This window comes from Pinus tabuliformis, chromosome 5_1 (assembly GCF_031772625.1).
Source record: "Pinus tabuliformis cultivar Carrire ecotype Pingquan chromosome 5_1, CPIR1, whole genome shotgun sequence".
Taxonomy (NCBI): Eukaryota; Viridiplantae; Streptophyta; class Pinopsida; order Pinales; family Pinaceae; genus Pinus; species Pinus tabuliformis.
In genome coordinates, this window is record NC_142305.1 from 691,202,309 (window position 1) to 691,216,472 (window position 14,164).

Sequence of the window (14,164 nt, forward strand, 5' to 3'; positions counted from 1 at the left end):
CAACACTGGGAGAATCACTCTCTCAGTGAGTCGACAAAGAGAAAGATTTCCAGATCAAAGTTTGCCAGTGTTAGAGGGAGCAATGGAGAAGCATCAGTGCAGAGCAGTTTTCTAGGGAGACAGTTTTCTACAGCAGTTGCTGGGGCAGAAAAGCATCAGAAGGAAGGAGACACTGTTGAGAGAATTTATTCCTCAGAGAATTCCTATCCAAGGAATTTGATTTCTCTATTGTTGAGCAGCAGTAGAGAAGAGCAAATCTACTAACTCCAGTAGGGAGTGTGTAGGCTAGCCTAGTGCTGCGCAGAGGAGAGAGGAGGCAGTTCGACATTTCGTTGGTAGAGATGGCAGCTAATGGGTTGCGAGATCATGATTGGTTAGAGGGAGCATCCAACTATGTGATCTAGAAGGCAAGGATCTCATGCCTTCTAGATGAGCATGATCTCAAAACCTACGTCGACAGTGGTAGTTGTACCGGCGGATCTAGATCTGCTCAAGAAGTACAAGGCTGAGATGGCAAAGGTCAAATGATTGATCCTCAACGGGGTGAGGGATCACGTAGTATGTCACATTGTCAGCAAGGATACAGCCTTGCAAATGTGGGAAGCATTTGCTACGCTATACGAAGGATCTTCCGAGCAATGGAAGATGTACTTGGAGCAGAAGATGAGATCCACGCAGATGCAGAAGGGGGAACACATTGATCCTAACGAAGCTTCAGGAGATCCGAGACTCGTTGGCAGTTGTGGGGTCAACACCTCAGCCTACCGAGATGGTGAGGCTAGCCCTAAATTTAGTCTCAGAAGAATGGCAAGTGTTTGTCCAGAGCATCCTGGGTAGAGAGAGATTGCCAGATTGGGAAGGGATGTGGGCCACTCTTCAGCAGGAAGAGATGAGGAGAGACTTAGTCAAGTGCAAACTTGATAGTAGCAGCAACAGCAGTGGGACGAAGCCAAAGGAGGAGGATGAGAATGCAGCCCTCGCATCTAAGGGGCAACAGGAGTAGCAGAAGAAAAAGAAAGATGTTTCGAAGATCAAGTGCTTCTGGTGTGGTGAACTTGGTCACTACACTACACAGTGTCCTCTCTAGAAGAAGTACAAGGACGAGAAGCATGATCCGAAGGCTGTATCCGCACATATCGAGGAGGAGGAGGAGAAGTTTGCCATGATTGCCCAGAGGTGGGGTGATATAGAACTGTAGTTCGAAAGAACTGCAAATGGTTCGAACTGCAAATGGGCAAGATCCTTGAAGAGTCCACCTCTTGCATCAATACCTTGATACGGGAGCCCAAATCAGTGGTAGCAGGATGTATTAGGTCTGATGCAAAGGAGTGTCAAAGTGACAGTTGCAGTGGCTAGGAGTGCCAGATACTAAGCAACACAGAGCTAGGGTTGACAGCAATGCAATTGGCACAGAGCAAAGTCAGCAGCAGTGCAGAGGCTTCAGAGGGTCAGCACAGAGACTAGTAGCAGTCCAAAATTTAGCAACAAGATGCATCTTACTAAACACATGTTCAGTGATTTTGGATACTTTTCCGTTACTAAGGCAATAGCAGCAGCAGCTGAACAAGGTTGCAGTATAGATGCAGTGTTGGCAGTGACAGTGCCAGCAGCAGCACAGATGCAAAATTTGAGAGGAAGTTGCAGTACAAATGCAGTGCAGATGCAGCATTTGCACAGTAGTTGATGGGCAGAAATATCAGACATCAGCAGTGCAGAGGGAGATGTTACAAAGAAGGGTGATGCTTCAGCAAGTTGCATTACTAGAGCACATTCCTCGCTAAGAGGGAGTGTTGATTTCTGGTAGCACCGAATATGCTCTAAGCGTCAAAATTTGTAGGGAAGCTAGGACACATGTATTCTACAATACCCATAAATCGTTTTGGGAAATTCCACCCGAAATCAGTTTTATTAAAATAATTAATTATTTTTAATGGGTGTCTAAGTCTCAACTTAGGAAATTAAAATAATTAAAGGGTATTAATCTAATTGTGGGTGAAACTTCTAGAACAAGACGAAGAACCAGCCAAAATGATTTGAGCCATTGATGAGGATCTAATCTGGGTCGTTGGTTCTCAACAAAAGGATTATAAGAGGAGGCTTGACAGTGATTTGGAAGACACATCAAGTGGAGATCAGAAGATCAAATTTCTGAAGCACAACAGTTGCCACAAGAGGAATTCGAAGTGATCTTTTGCAGTGAGGGGCAGGGATATTATCCGAAGGGAAGTTTTCTTGGGCTAGAGAGTACAAGGCAAAGAGGGTAGAATGACGTCCAGAGAGGTTTGGGCCACGCAGAGCTACGTTGTGGCAGCGCAGAGCCTGAGAGGGAGATCAAATTATTGCTGAGGAAATCGAGTTTCAGAAGCTAAGAGCCAAGGTGTAAGATCGAGAGATTGAGAGTTGAAGTGTCCAGCCAGGATCAAAAGAAAGGGCAGCACAGTCCCACCAAATGTGACGCAGAGATTGCGTCAAGTTGACACAGTTCTAAGCAGAGGCTCATTTCCAGCGAGATCAAAGCTTGCTCTTCTAGTGACAAGGTGAGATCATCTCACTATTCGTTTTGCCCAGTTTCTCTCTGTATTGGATAGCCAGTTGGACATCCAACGAATTGTACTCAAAATTACTATTGCTTAATAATAAAACTCTCAACTATTGCACCGGTTTTCCAAATTGGGTTTTTCCGTGGACATTGGTCCAAAAACAACGGTGTCACTTGTGTGTGCTATTTCTTTCTTGCTCAGTTCTTGTTTCCACATATTCTTTAAGTTGTGAAGGCTGCAGTTGTATTTACTTTGATATTTACAGTAGAACACAGTAAATAACTTGTATGGATTAACAAGTAGGAGAAGTAATATCAGTTTGTTGCAGTAGGGATCTAGGTCACCAGATTTTCATAGGAACCAGGATGATGGTTGTGATGATTGGGTAGAGCTCATGTATTGGCTTTTGCCCACGTGCTAAATGTGTTTGTCCCAGGCATCTTTTGCATTTTGTGGTACATTTTCCTATTGAATGTGGCCAATTATGCTTTTGCTTTTCTTTTCAACTACATCAACCTTTGGGGCATCATTCCAGGGCCGACCCAAGGTGTGGGAAAAGGGAAGGGGAGAGCTAGCCCTATGTGGACCCAGTGGATGAATGTGGACCCAGGTGGGAGAAATGATGAGTGGAAAGGGGGCAATATATATGGATGAGGGAGCGGGACCATGCAACCAATATCGGGGTTTCCCATGTAATACCATCCCTAAAGCCCAAGGGCCAATAAAAGAGATCCCATAGGACTAGGGTCCAAGGTTAATATCCAAAAAGAGGTCTATGGGACAAGAGCACAGACCTAGCCCATTCTTTCCGCTGAATCCCATCATTAATCCATGCCCAAAATTGTCCATGATAGGAAAACTACAATACTCAATTACCAAATGACAAGGCATACATTCAGGTTTAGGAGGCCCACCTTCATACAATCATGGCAGATGGGTGAGGGACTACTTGGCTGGCTCAGGTGGTGGAGAAATGGCACAATGAGCTAGTTAGGGGTTGTTGGCTACCGGCTGAAGACCATCTTGGAGAAAATATTTCTCCTAGGGATATCACCCACAAAATGGTGGGTAACAGGGACCATAGGAAACAGGGAAAAGGCCATGGACAAGGAGTAGAGCTCATGTTTGGTTTTTTCCCACGTGCTAAATTTGTATGTCCCAACCATCTTTTGCATTTTGTGGTACATTTCCTGTTGAAAGTGGCCAAATTATGCTTTTTCTTTTCTTTTTAGCTGCATCAACCTCCGAGCATCGTTCCAGGTCCGACCCAACGTGTGGACAAGGGAGGGGGAGGCTAACCTTTTGCGGACCTAGTGGACACATGTGGATCAGGATGGAAAAAACGATGAATGGGGCTAAAATGGGTGGAAGGGAGTGGTGTATATGGTGTCGGGAAGAAGGACCCACAACCAAAATTGGGATTTCCCGTGTAGTTCAAACCCTAAAGCTAGTGGTCAGTAAAGGAGATCCCACAGGACTAAGATACAAGGGTAACCACGAAATTGGGAAGTGGAGACAGAAGTACAAACCTAGCCCACTCTTTCTGTTGAATCCCCCCACCAATCCATGCCCAAAAGTGCCCATGACAAGTAGGGAAAATGTTCATTTTAGGTATGTTCTATGCTGAGAGCAAATTTACTTCAATTTTCTATATTAGCTCAATATCAATTCCAGATTAGCGATTACATTTAACATGATAGTAAAATGCAGATAGAACATAAACATAAATCACAGAAAACAAGCCAAGACAAGAGGACACAAGATGTGGCGCCAACCAGAGACAAACCCCAATGTGGGGAAACCCTTGATCAACTCTTCTTATGTTCTTCAATAGTTCAGCAGATAGAGAGATAGTACATATACATCAGAAGTCAACATTTTGACTTGACAAAATAAGAGCAGAGATCTTCACTAAGAAGATAACACATGAAGTAGTTGATCGGAACACAGGTGCTTCCATCACCATGTTGCACCCATCACTGTGCTGCACTTCATTACACCATGTTGCACTATATATGCTACACCGTTCATGATCACTATGTTGCACCCAACAATGCGCTGCATTAACCATGCTACATCCAACAGTGCGCTGCATTCATTGTCACCATGCTGCACCCAACAATCAGTGCATTCATTGTTCATGTTGCACCCAACATTGATATGTTCTTATTACGGTGTTGCTCCCATCACTGAGCTGCACTTTGTTGTACCCTTCATTGCACTCAATGTATATTGCAATACATCATGTTGTTTCTATACATCCATGCCCATCATCATGTTGCATCCATTGTGTTGCACCATACTGCACCATGCACCTTACTGCACCATGCTGCTCCATGCACCTTACTGCACCATGTTGCTCCATGCACCATACTGTCACCTATCACACCATGTCCATCATCACTACACTACAATACTGTATCCAATTACCAGCCTTAGCTGCTTGCTATGGCTTGCAGCCTAGCAGAGCAGCTAGGCTATAGTTACACTCTTCATGACACAGTGTTACTTAAGGACAGCGTTCAAGATCCTCTCCTATGACAGCGTTTAGGCAGCGTAGAGTTTCTTTATGACAACGTGAAAGGCTTTTACAAGTAGCCAAATTATAACACCTTTGATGACACCGTTTGCGGCAGCGTAGAGTCCTTCTCTTGCTGTGGAATAGGGCTAGCCTTTAGGGTGCATCTGAATAGAGACTAGGGCACACACAGAACTGTGTCTAGGTCTCTTTGGAACAGCATATAGACCTGTCCTTAGGACAACGGATTTAGGACCCTTTGAACAGCGTATGAGAGCCAATATTATGACAGCGGTTAGGGCTCCAATTGACTGCAGTTAAGGCACATAAAACTGCGGCCTATTCTATTCAAAGTTAGGGCCAGGACTGTGGCCAAAATTCTGTGGCTAAAACACTTCCTTACTGCGGCTAGGATAAGGATTAGACCAACGTTTAGGCTAACTCCTTACTGCGTTGTGGAAGCCACCTTCATCTTGACTGCATATAAGACATCGTAGAGCCTTCTCCCTTTGACTGTAAGTAGGGCTAGGGAAACTCCTCTTAGGGTAGCGTATAGACTTTCTTTAGATAGTGTCTAGAGTTAGGGCAAACCCTCTAAGGCAGCGTATTCTCTTAGTGACTCCTTCCACCAAAACCCAAAGACAAGTGGAGAGGAAGAGATCACAAGAAGAGTGTGTATCCAAATGACTAGCAAGCCACCTCTTTTTATACTAAAACATTGAGCACAAGTGGGGGCAATTTGGTTGTTGGCCGACCTTGACAAATTGTCCCATAACACAAATAAATTCATATCTCCATGAATACATGTCGGAATCGGATGATCTTTAGATCAATCCTACACTTCTCGACGAGAGGAATCCATGAAAAATATCAGCTGCCATGAATAAGTAGACCCACATGGAGTTTGGCCCTAGTTGCCAATTTTAACAGAAAATTACTCAACTATGTCAATGAAAAGCCATACCTTCGTGGTTGGGAGGCCCACCTTCAAACATACAATCATAACAAGAGAGCGAGGGGCCACATGGTTGGCTCAAGTGGCGGAGATAATGGCACATCGAGCTATTTGGTGGTTTCAAGGCGCTGCTGGCTACCAGCTGAGGACCATCTAGGAGAAAAAAATTCTCCTATATACACTACCCATAGGTGGTGGGTAATAGGTCTCAAAGATGACTTTCAGCATTCTCCACGAACAATCGCCCACAAACGCCTCATAAATTATGCTCAACTCATTCATTTGATGATGGTGGTGACCCAGCACACATGAAGTACATTAGCCATTATTTCATATGAAGTGTTTAAGTTTAATGTGTTTTTCATTTAAGTAATGATCACGGTTTAAAATCAGATAATGAATAGTGATGCTTGGAAGCTATGAATTTTTCCTTGTTTCACCTTGGTGGCCATCATATATATTCTAGTCAAGTGTTGCAACTCTTGGGGAGAGTTGTTCTATTGGGGAACCTTGATAAGGTTAACCTGCCTATGTCCTTTCTATAATTAACATAGTCAATGCTAGGGGCACAAAATTGCTTCACACAATTCTTTCTTTCAAATATCTTTCTAGCTGATGATTTGTAGGCAAACTACCACACTTGTGTTAGGGATGATTATGCAATTAGTTTAGGTGCTTCCATCCCTAAACGGTAGGGACATTTCCTAGGTAGGCCCATCAATCCATAGATGCATATGAGAAATGTGATCATGGAACGGGAGAAACTTCAAGGAAAATGACCATAGTCATGGTACCAGCTGACGGAGGTTCATGCATTGAGTATAATGATGATAAGAGGGAACAATAGTAGAGGCATGAGTTACTCCTTTCATCAACTGCTTTTTCCACCACTCTAGTGCACCTTTTACTTTTATTTTCTTTCTTGCATAGCCCAGGTAACCAGCTTGTTTTATGTTCTTCCAATACCCCTTATAGATGGAGCAATTTATCGTTCATTGTGGTTGGGACAATCATAAGTTTCTTTATTTTAGATAGAGCATGAATGCTTAGGAACTGGGTAATGGCTAATGACGGAGGTATAGCTCATGCTAGGCTTTTTTCCACGTGCTTATTAAATGTCCCAACCATATTTTGCATCCTTCATTTTCTTTCATTTGTGGCTTCAGATGCTTTTATTTTTCTTTCAAATACATCAACCTCTTAGGGCAAAGTTTCAAGGAACTGACCCAGAGATGGGGATATAGGGTGCCAATCCCAATGACCAATGACAATCAGCCCAAAGAATGCAAGTGAATATAAAGGGAGATGAAAGGTGGTAAATATTACCTTGGGCATGCCATATTAATCAGTGCCTCCTATTAGTGCCCCTCCTAAACAGTGGAAGAAAAATGGTATGAGGTTACATTGAACTAGGGTAAAAGGATAATCTCCCAGGTGAAGTATGGGAACAAGGGTACAATCAAAAGCAGTCAATCATCTGGCCTAGCCTGTAATCCATATTAGTATAACCTTAACATTAAAATAAAGCATCTGATTATAGTAATGGTTAGTGTACCTTATGATAGATGATGCACCTTCCTTCAACAAGTGAGAAAGCACTGACCAAAGCATAGGTGGAGAGCTCTGAAGTAACTATCTGTGGATAATCATAGGGCTGCTGGTTGGCTGGCTGACCAATGGGAAGAACAATTTTCTCCTAGAGGTTACCCACATTTGGTGGGTAACTATGCCAAAATGAAATCTCATGGTGAGACATACCACTGGAAAGTCTCCATCAAGTCAACAATACTCCTCCGAAACTTTTATCTTTCCCTCAGATGATGAGTCTCCCACAACTTGTAACTATCACTAAACTCTAACAGTCTTCTGTTATGCTCCATAAGAGAGGAAAGCCCACAAAAAAGTGACATGAACCATTTTTTTCAAGGGATAACGTCTTTGTAATAAAGTGATGTAATCATGATTTAATAAATATTCAGTCATTAAGAATTAGGTATTTGGAAGTCATGTAACATACTCCTCCCTTTGTTTCTATGTATTGAGACATTGGATCACTCAATAATCAAGTGATTGTTCTCTCTTCTTCATATGCATATTCATCTTTGTTTGGTGTTTGTAAATCTAACAGTCAAACATTTAGATGGGAGAGAAAAATAATGGACAAAACAGCCACAAACTAATATAGAAATTTAGAAGCATATATTGGTGTAACAGCTCCATTCTTAGCAGATAGGTTATCCATGTCTAAAGCTCTGAAGGATCATTTTAAGGTAAGGCATTAACATTATGTAAAATTGTATCAATGCATAATGGGTCTTGAACACCCTTGTGTTTGGGTTGGATCCTGGTGAGCAGTGCATTAACTAAAAACCACACCTCAACACTGCAACATCTCACCAGGGCCTTGGCCTTTTGCAACTAATGGAGTTAAACATGGCTGATGTATCTTATCCATGTATACAAGAACAATTGAAACAACAGTAACAAGAAGTCAAATAATGCTCTAAAATGACAATAAAATAAACCTTTCCCTGCCTAAAAATAAAGATCAGAAAACAACATGACTGTAATCATCATAATTGGAATCACTGACTTTAATATAATCCATCAAAATATTTTCCAAGTTATCTATGAAATGAGGAGACTCTTACCGTTAGTTCAGGAAAGAGGATATCGTATTGGGGGCACACTCCAAGCTGCCTCCGTATTTCTTCCTATCGAGCAACAAATGGGAATTTTTAAAAAGCAAGTTCCAAAGGTGTGCCCATTAAAAAAATATATATGTTTGTCCAAGCTTGAATGGCATGTAACTGCACTATCAAGCTTCTTCACAGTCAAAGGACATTGTTTAAAATACTTTACTTGAAAAAAGTTACCACTTAGACATGGATAATGAGAGTCAAAACAGGCCATTTTGAGAAATAACATTCATTTCTCAGTACAACAAAGGTAGTAGATATATGCATATATAAAATACAAGGTGAAGACAATTAACTAATGGACAATTGCGTATCAGTAGCTGCCACTCAAATATGCAATCTATCAGGAAATGATTCTATTCACATTTATTTTTTAAGTCGTAGTCTAAAAACACTTGTAACAGACAAGACTTCAAACCTTTCCATCACCCCTTTGAATGAAAGATAAAATAAATGCACCCAAGAAAGAACTGCATGGTTAATGATTAATCACTGTAATAGATCTAAAGCTAAATCAAATCAAAGACATGTTTTATCATTGATCAAAGGAAGTTGTATATTGAACAAATCAAATAAATAGAAATAGTTGAAGAAAAATATACAACCATGTTAGTTAAAATGCTCTTTCCAAACACAAGAGCATCTCCAGAAGTTGGAGGAAGAAGGCCAACTAGCATTGATATTGTTGTGCTTTTCCCAGCTCCATTGTGTCCTACAAAGCCCAACAGAAATAAGTTTATAAATGCACAATGGTAAAGCAAACCACCTAAAAGGTATACTCATCAGAATACATGATGGATTTTGCCTGACAATGGGCTACAGGACCTTAATCCAATCACCCTTAGCAAGGAACTCCAATGGAAGTAAACAAAAGAATCAATGCCAGAAATGAACTGCCCCAGAAGACCAAATATTATGCCTAGTGGAAAAACATGCCATAAATGATAAATGACTATATATCAAGAAATTTAAAAAATCAAGAGCATTCACAAGCATCCTTCACCGACCACCCAACATGAATGAACATCAAATCTACTAAGTAGAAAATTCAGCACTAATTCATAAATCAACTACAAATCTACTTAATGGATTAAACAAGAGAACTAAGGTTCCTCTCATCAACTCAAAGTGGACATGAGAATACTCAATGCACTTTCATGAAAGGATCCAAAATTAAATCAAATGCTACTCTGGATTACAAAATGTAAAGCCTAAAATGTTGAAACATCTCATACAGGCCTTCCATGAGATTACACGAAAAATAGAGTCCAAACTCTAATGCTATCATGAATTTCTAAATGAACAAAAAAGCATAGTAAATTTCCTCTTGACCCCTAATTGATTTCCCTTCATATAATGAATAAATGCATATTCAGTCCAGTTTGCATCCAGACCGAAGAACAGAGTCTCAATGCACTTTCACGAAAGGATCCAAAATTAAATCAAATACTACTCTGGATTACAAAATGTAAAGCCTAAAATGTTGAAAAATCTCATACAGGCCTTCCATGAGATTACATGAAAAATAGAGTCCAAACTCTAATACTATCATGAATTTCTAAATGAACACAAAAGCATAGTAAATTTCCTCTTGACCCCTAATTGATTTCCCTTCATATAATGAATAAATGCATATTCAGTCCAGTTTGCATCCAGACCGAAGAACAGAGCCTCTTAGCCTAAAGTAAGTTGCACTGTTTTGTCTATTGTTTTTGCTTTTGTTGCTGTGTTAACATTGCTGACCAAAAGAAGGAAGGTCCCCCGCCACAGTACTGTCCCCATGCAACCTACACAGCATATTGATAAGGGAAGAATAACTCTGGTCTTCAGCAAAGTAAATCCAAGGCCTGTCCTGCCAATCTTCATAAGGCTAGGCTTAGTATTCCCCTGTCAACTGTTAGTATGAAGGCTTGGATAGTCTCTAAAAGTCATTATACTTTCAGTTATGTAACTGTCTATCAAAACTAAGGTTAAGTTATCACAAGTTGGAAATATCATTGAAGAAAGTTCCCTCCAACCTTTCCTACAGTATTAGGAAGGCATACTCAACATAATGGTGAATCACTAACCTGAACTGCTCGGTGAAAATGCTATTGAAATTTGAATCATACTTCTCTAGTTGTAAGAATATTGGATCATATGCCTGCCAGAATGCTATTTCTCTCATCCTCCATGGCATTATTGATGAGTGTAATGTCCCCAATTACTTGAGCATAAAGATATTGTTCCCGCTGCCTAAGTGTCTCCTTTAGGCTAGCAATAGGGGAAAATTTACTTAGGGGACACAGGAATTTTGCCCAACTCTATTTTGGTATTAAATTAAAAAGGGGCAAACTATTATTGGATGAAAAGGGGTAAAAAGTCATTTAGAGAGAATAAGTGGTTTTGTCAATAAAATAATAAAAAAGAGAATTCTAGAAGATTGGAGAAGATCCAGTGAATGTTATAAAAAGGGAGAGAAGTCACTACTCATTCATTCTGATTGGTCATTATTTTCTGGTGATTAGGTTATGGCTCAAGCGAGTCTAGCTCGAGGGTTTCAGGGAAACTCTAGTTTCGGTGGACTTCGAGTGCCACCCTAGCTAGGAACTAGTCAATTTTGGTGGTCTTCCAAAGCAGCCCTAGTTGGCTCATTGAGGAAGTCACTCAGACTTTCCTATTGTGCTTATTTCAGATGATTTTTCAGTTGATCTCCAAGTACCGAAGGAAATATATTTGCCAGAGTTATATTGTTTGCAGGTGTTGATCGATCCATCCAAAGGCCGATTTCATCTTGCTTCAATATTGTGGGCCGAGTTATTCCAGTTGAAGGCAGATTGCTTCTCCTTTAGAGGCCGAGCAGACATTATCTTGAGGGCCAACATCAGCAAATAGTAGCAGGCCAAGAGCCATCTTCCATTCAAGGCGGAGAACACTATCATTCAAGGGGCCGAAAGCATTATTAAGTGGGGATCGAATTGCTTGGTTGGAAGGTCAGTTATTAAGCCCCGAAATAAGGCAACCAAGAGCTATTTACCAGAGAGCCAAGAGCCTCATCTTCTACAGGCCAAGAGCAATTATCCTAGAGGGTCGAGAGCCTTATTTTATTGGAGCCAAAAATAACTTCCATAGAAGGCCGAGTCTCAGCAAAATTCAGGAAGGCTGAATTCATCACATTTCTGGAAGGCCCAATCAGTCTCCTAAAAGCTGAAATTACATCTTATTAAGGAGGCTGAGATCACTCACATTCAGAGACAGAATTGCTTCAGAATTAGTTGATCATTGAGGCCAGCATCTACAGCATCTACAGGCAGAGTCGATCTATTCTGAAGGCCAAATATATCCTCCTTATTTTGACGCCAGGGTCATCATGTATATCATTATCTGCATCATACATTCCAAGAGCCTAATTGTATTTAATGTTAAAATTGGCAACTAGGGCCAAACTCCATGTGGGTCATCTTATTTATGGCAGCTGATATTTTTCTTGGATCCCTCTCATTGAGGTGTAGGATTGATCTAAAGATCATCCGATTCCGATAAGTATTCGTGGAGTTATGAATTTATTTGTGTTATAAGACAATTCGTCAAGGTCGTCCAGCAACTAAATAAAACCTACATGTGCTCAATGTTTTAGTATAAAAGGAGATCACTTGAGAGTCATTTCACACACACTTCTCTCTTGATTTCTCTCCACTCGCTTTGGGTTTTAGTGGAAGAGAAATCTAGGAGGAGGATGCCCTAGCCGCAGTCCTAAAGGATGTCTAGCTGCAGTCTGCCCTAACCAAGAAGACGCAGTCATGTAGTAAAGGAGATAGCCCTAAGCTAGAGGCAAGGGAACTCTGTCTTAGCCGCAACAAAGGAGAGCTGAACAACATGGGTATAGAGGCCTGTTTTGAAGAGGCCTAACGCTGTCCTAGAAGAGGCCTAACACAGTCTTGAAGGAGAAGCCTTAACGCTGTAAAGAAGGCTCCCACAACGCTGTTTAGACGAGGCCACTACAAGCCCTAGCTGCAGTCCAAACAAGTACCACAAGCTGGTGTTTTAGAGTGACCCTAACTGCAGTCCTAAGTTTGCCCTAACCAGCAAGAGGGACAGAACAGTGTGGGCTGTTTTAGGGTCATTCTATGAAGACCGAATTGCTGTTAGAAAGGGCTGAAGTACCTTCCTTGAGGGCCGAGGTAGTGGAGTGTAATATTCCTAATTAGCTATGGCTAATTGGAATATTCGATTTTGTTCGATTTTTGCCTTCTATAGTTATTTGTAAATAAAAAGTGAGGAAGGGGGAACACAACTCACTTTAGAATAAAAAGTCACTTCCTAGGTAGCACAACGTTGTGACTTAAGGGGGAACCAATGGGGCCAAAGGGGGATGCAGAAATGGGACCCACGTGGACACATGGAGGGACTACGCAGGAGGGAAGGAACACATGGCAAGAAGGGGATCACGCAGGAGAAGGTGAACCTAGGGATTGTGAGAGGCGGAGGCTATAAATAGAGAGGAACTCCCTCATTTGAGATCATTCAGTTATGTGCATTTGGAGCTAGTTGTTCGACTTCTGAGCACGCTGGCTGTTTAGCTAGTCTGCAGCACTGTTTAGTGCATCGAGTGTCTCCATTCGGAAATCTCACCCTTAGCCCCAGGGGACTTTGAGTGCCTGCTCGAGCAAGGTTTTTCTTTGGTGTTTCAGTAGTAGATTCATCAGCATTCCAGCAATAGTTTTAGTAGCATTTTGGAGGACTGCGCAGCACTGAGACAGGGACGCAATTCATTCTGGCAGCTGTTGGGGATTGGGGTTTGCAGGAGGATTTACGCTGTGTGAGTGAGCAGGGGACCAGCCCTTGCCTATTGGAGGATCTTGGCAGAGTTTTCAGGTGGAGTTTCAGGCAGGATTTAGAGAGGTTTTCAAAGGCAGCGCAGAGCCTTGGAGGAACTGCGCAGATCCCCAAGAGGGTTGTTTTCGGGGGTCGGCCATTCCAGGAAAGCTTTCTGGGTTTTTCTGGGTTTCTTGAGTAGAGCCCAAATCTAGAGTTTCAGCTTTTTCCGACGAGGGGAGCAGCCCCAAATCATCATTTGTTTCCTAGCAGCAGCAGCAGCAGCATCCACGCAGAGAGGCCATTCTTGTCATTCTAAGAGTATTTCTTCACTTGCCTTGTGCAAGTCGACGTGCCATCTGTCTGATCACCTCTTGTACTCATTTTATTTCTCAGTATAATAAAATGGCTTAGCATTTTCTCACTGCATTTCTTGTATCTGCTTATATTTCCGGTTTACATTATTATATGTTGTTCCACTGTTATTTTATCACTTCTGGGTTACTATATCATTTGCACATATTTGGTTGGAGTTTTTGCTGGGGTTTGAGGTATATTCCAAGTTAGGAATATTACAGTGGTATCAGAGCATAGATCTGGCTCAGCCTGTGGAGCTAGCAATCTATGACACCGGGAGAAAAACCATACATTTATTACA

General features: G+C 41.6%; 1 protein-coding gene across 9 annotated transcripts in view; it reads right to left on the reverse strand.

Annotated features, from left to right (window-relative positions):
• Positions 1-14,164, reverse strand: part of ABCA1 (ATP-binding cassette A1) — a 380,643-nt gene that overhangs the window by 258,683 nt on the left and 107,796 nt on the right. For all 9 annotated transcript variants that reach the window (XM_089432768.1, XM_089432767.1, XM_089432762.1 and 6 more), the window contains 2 exons: positions 9,318-9,424; positions 8,665-8,727 (listed from right to left, as the gene is read on the reverse strand). In XM_089432768.1, coding sequence (XP_089288894.1) covers positions 8,665-8,727; positions 9,318-9,424 — 170 coding nt within the window. The remainder of the gene's footprint in view (positions 1-8,664; positions 8,728-9,317; positions 9,425-14,164) is intronic.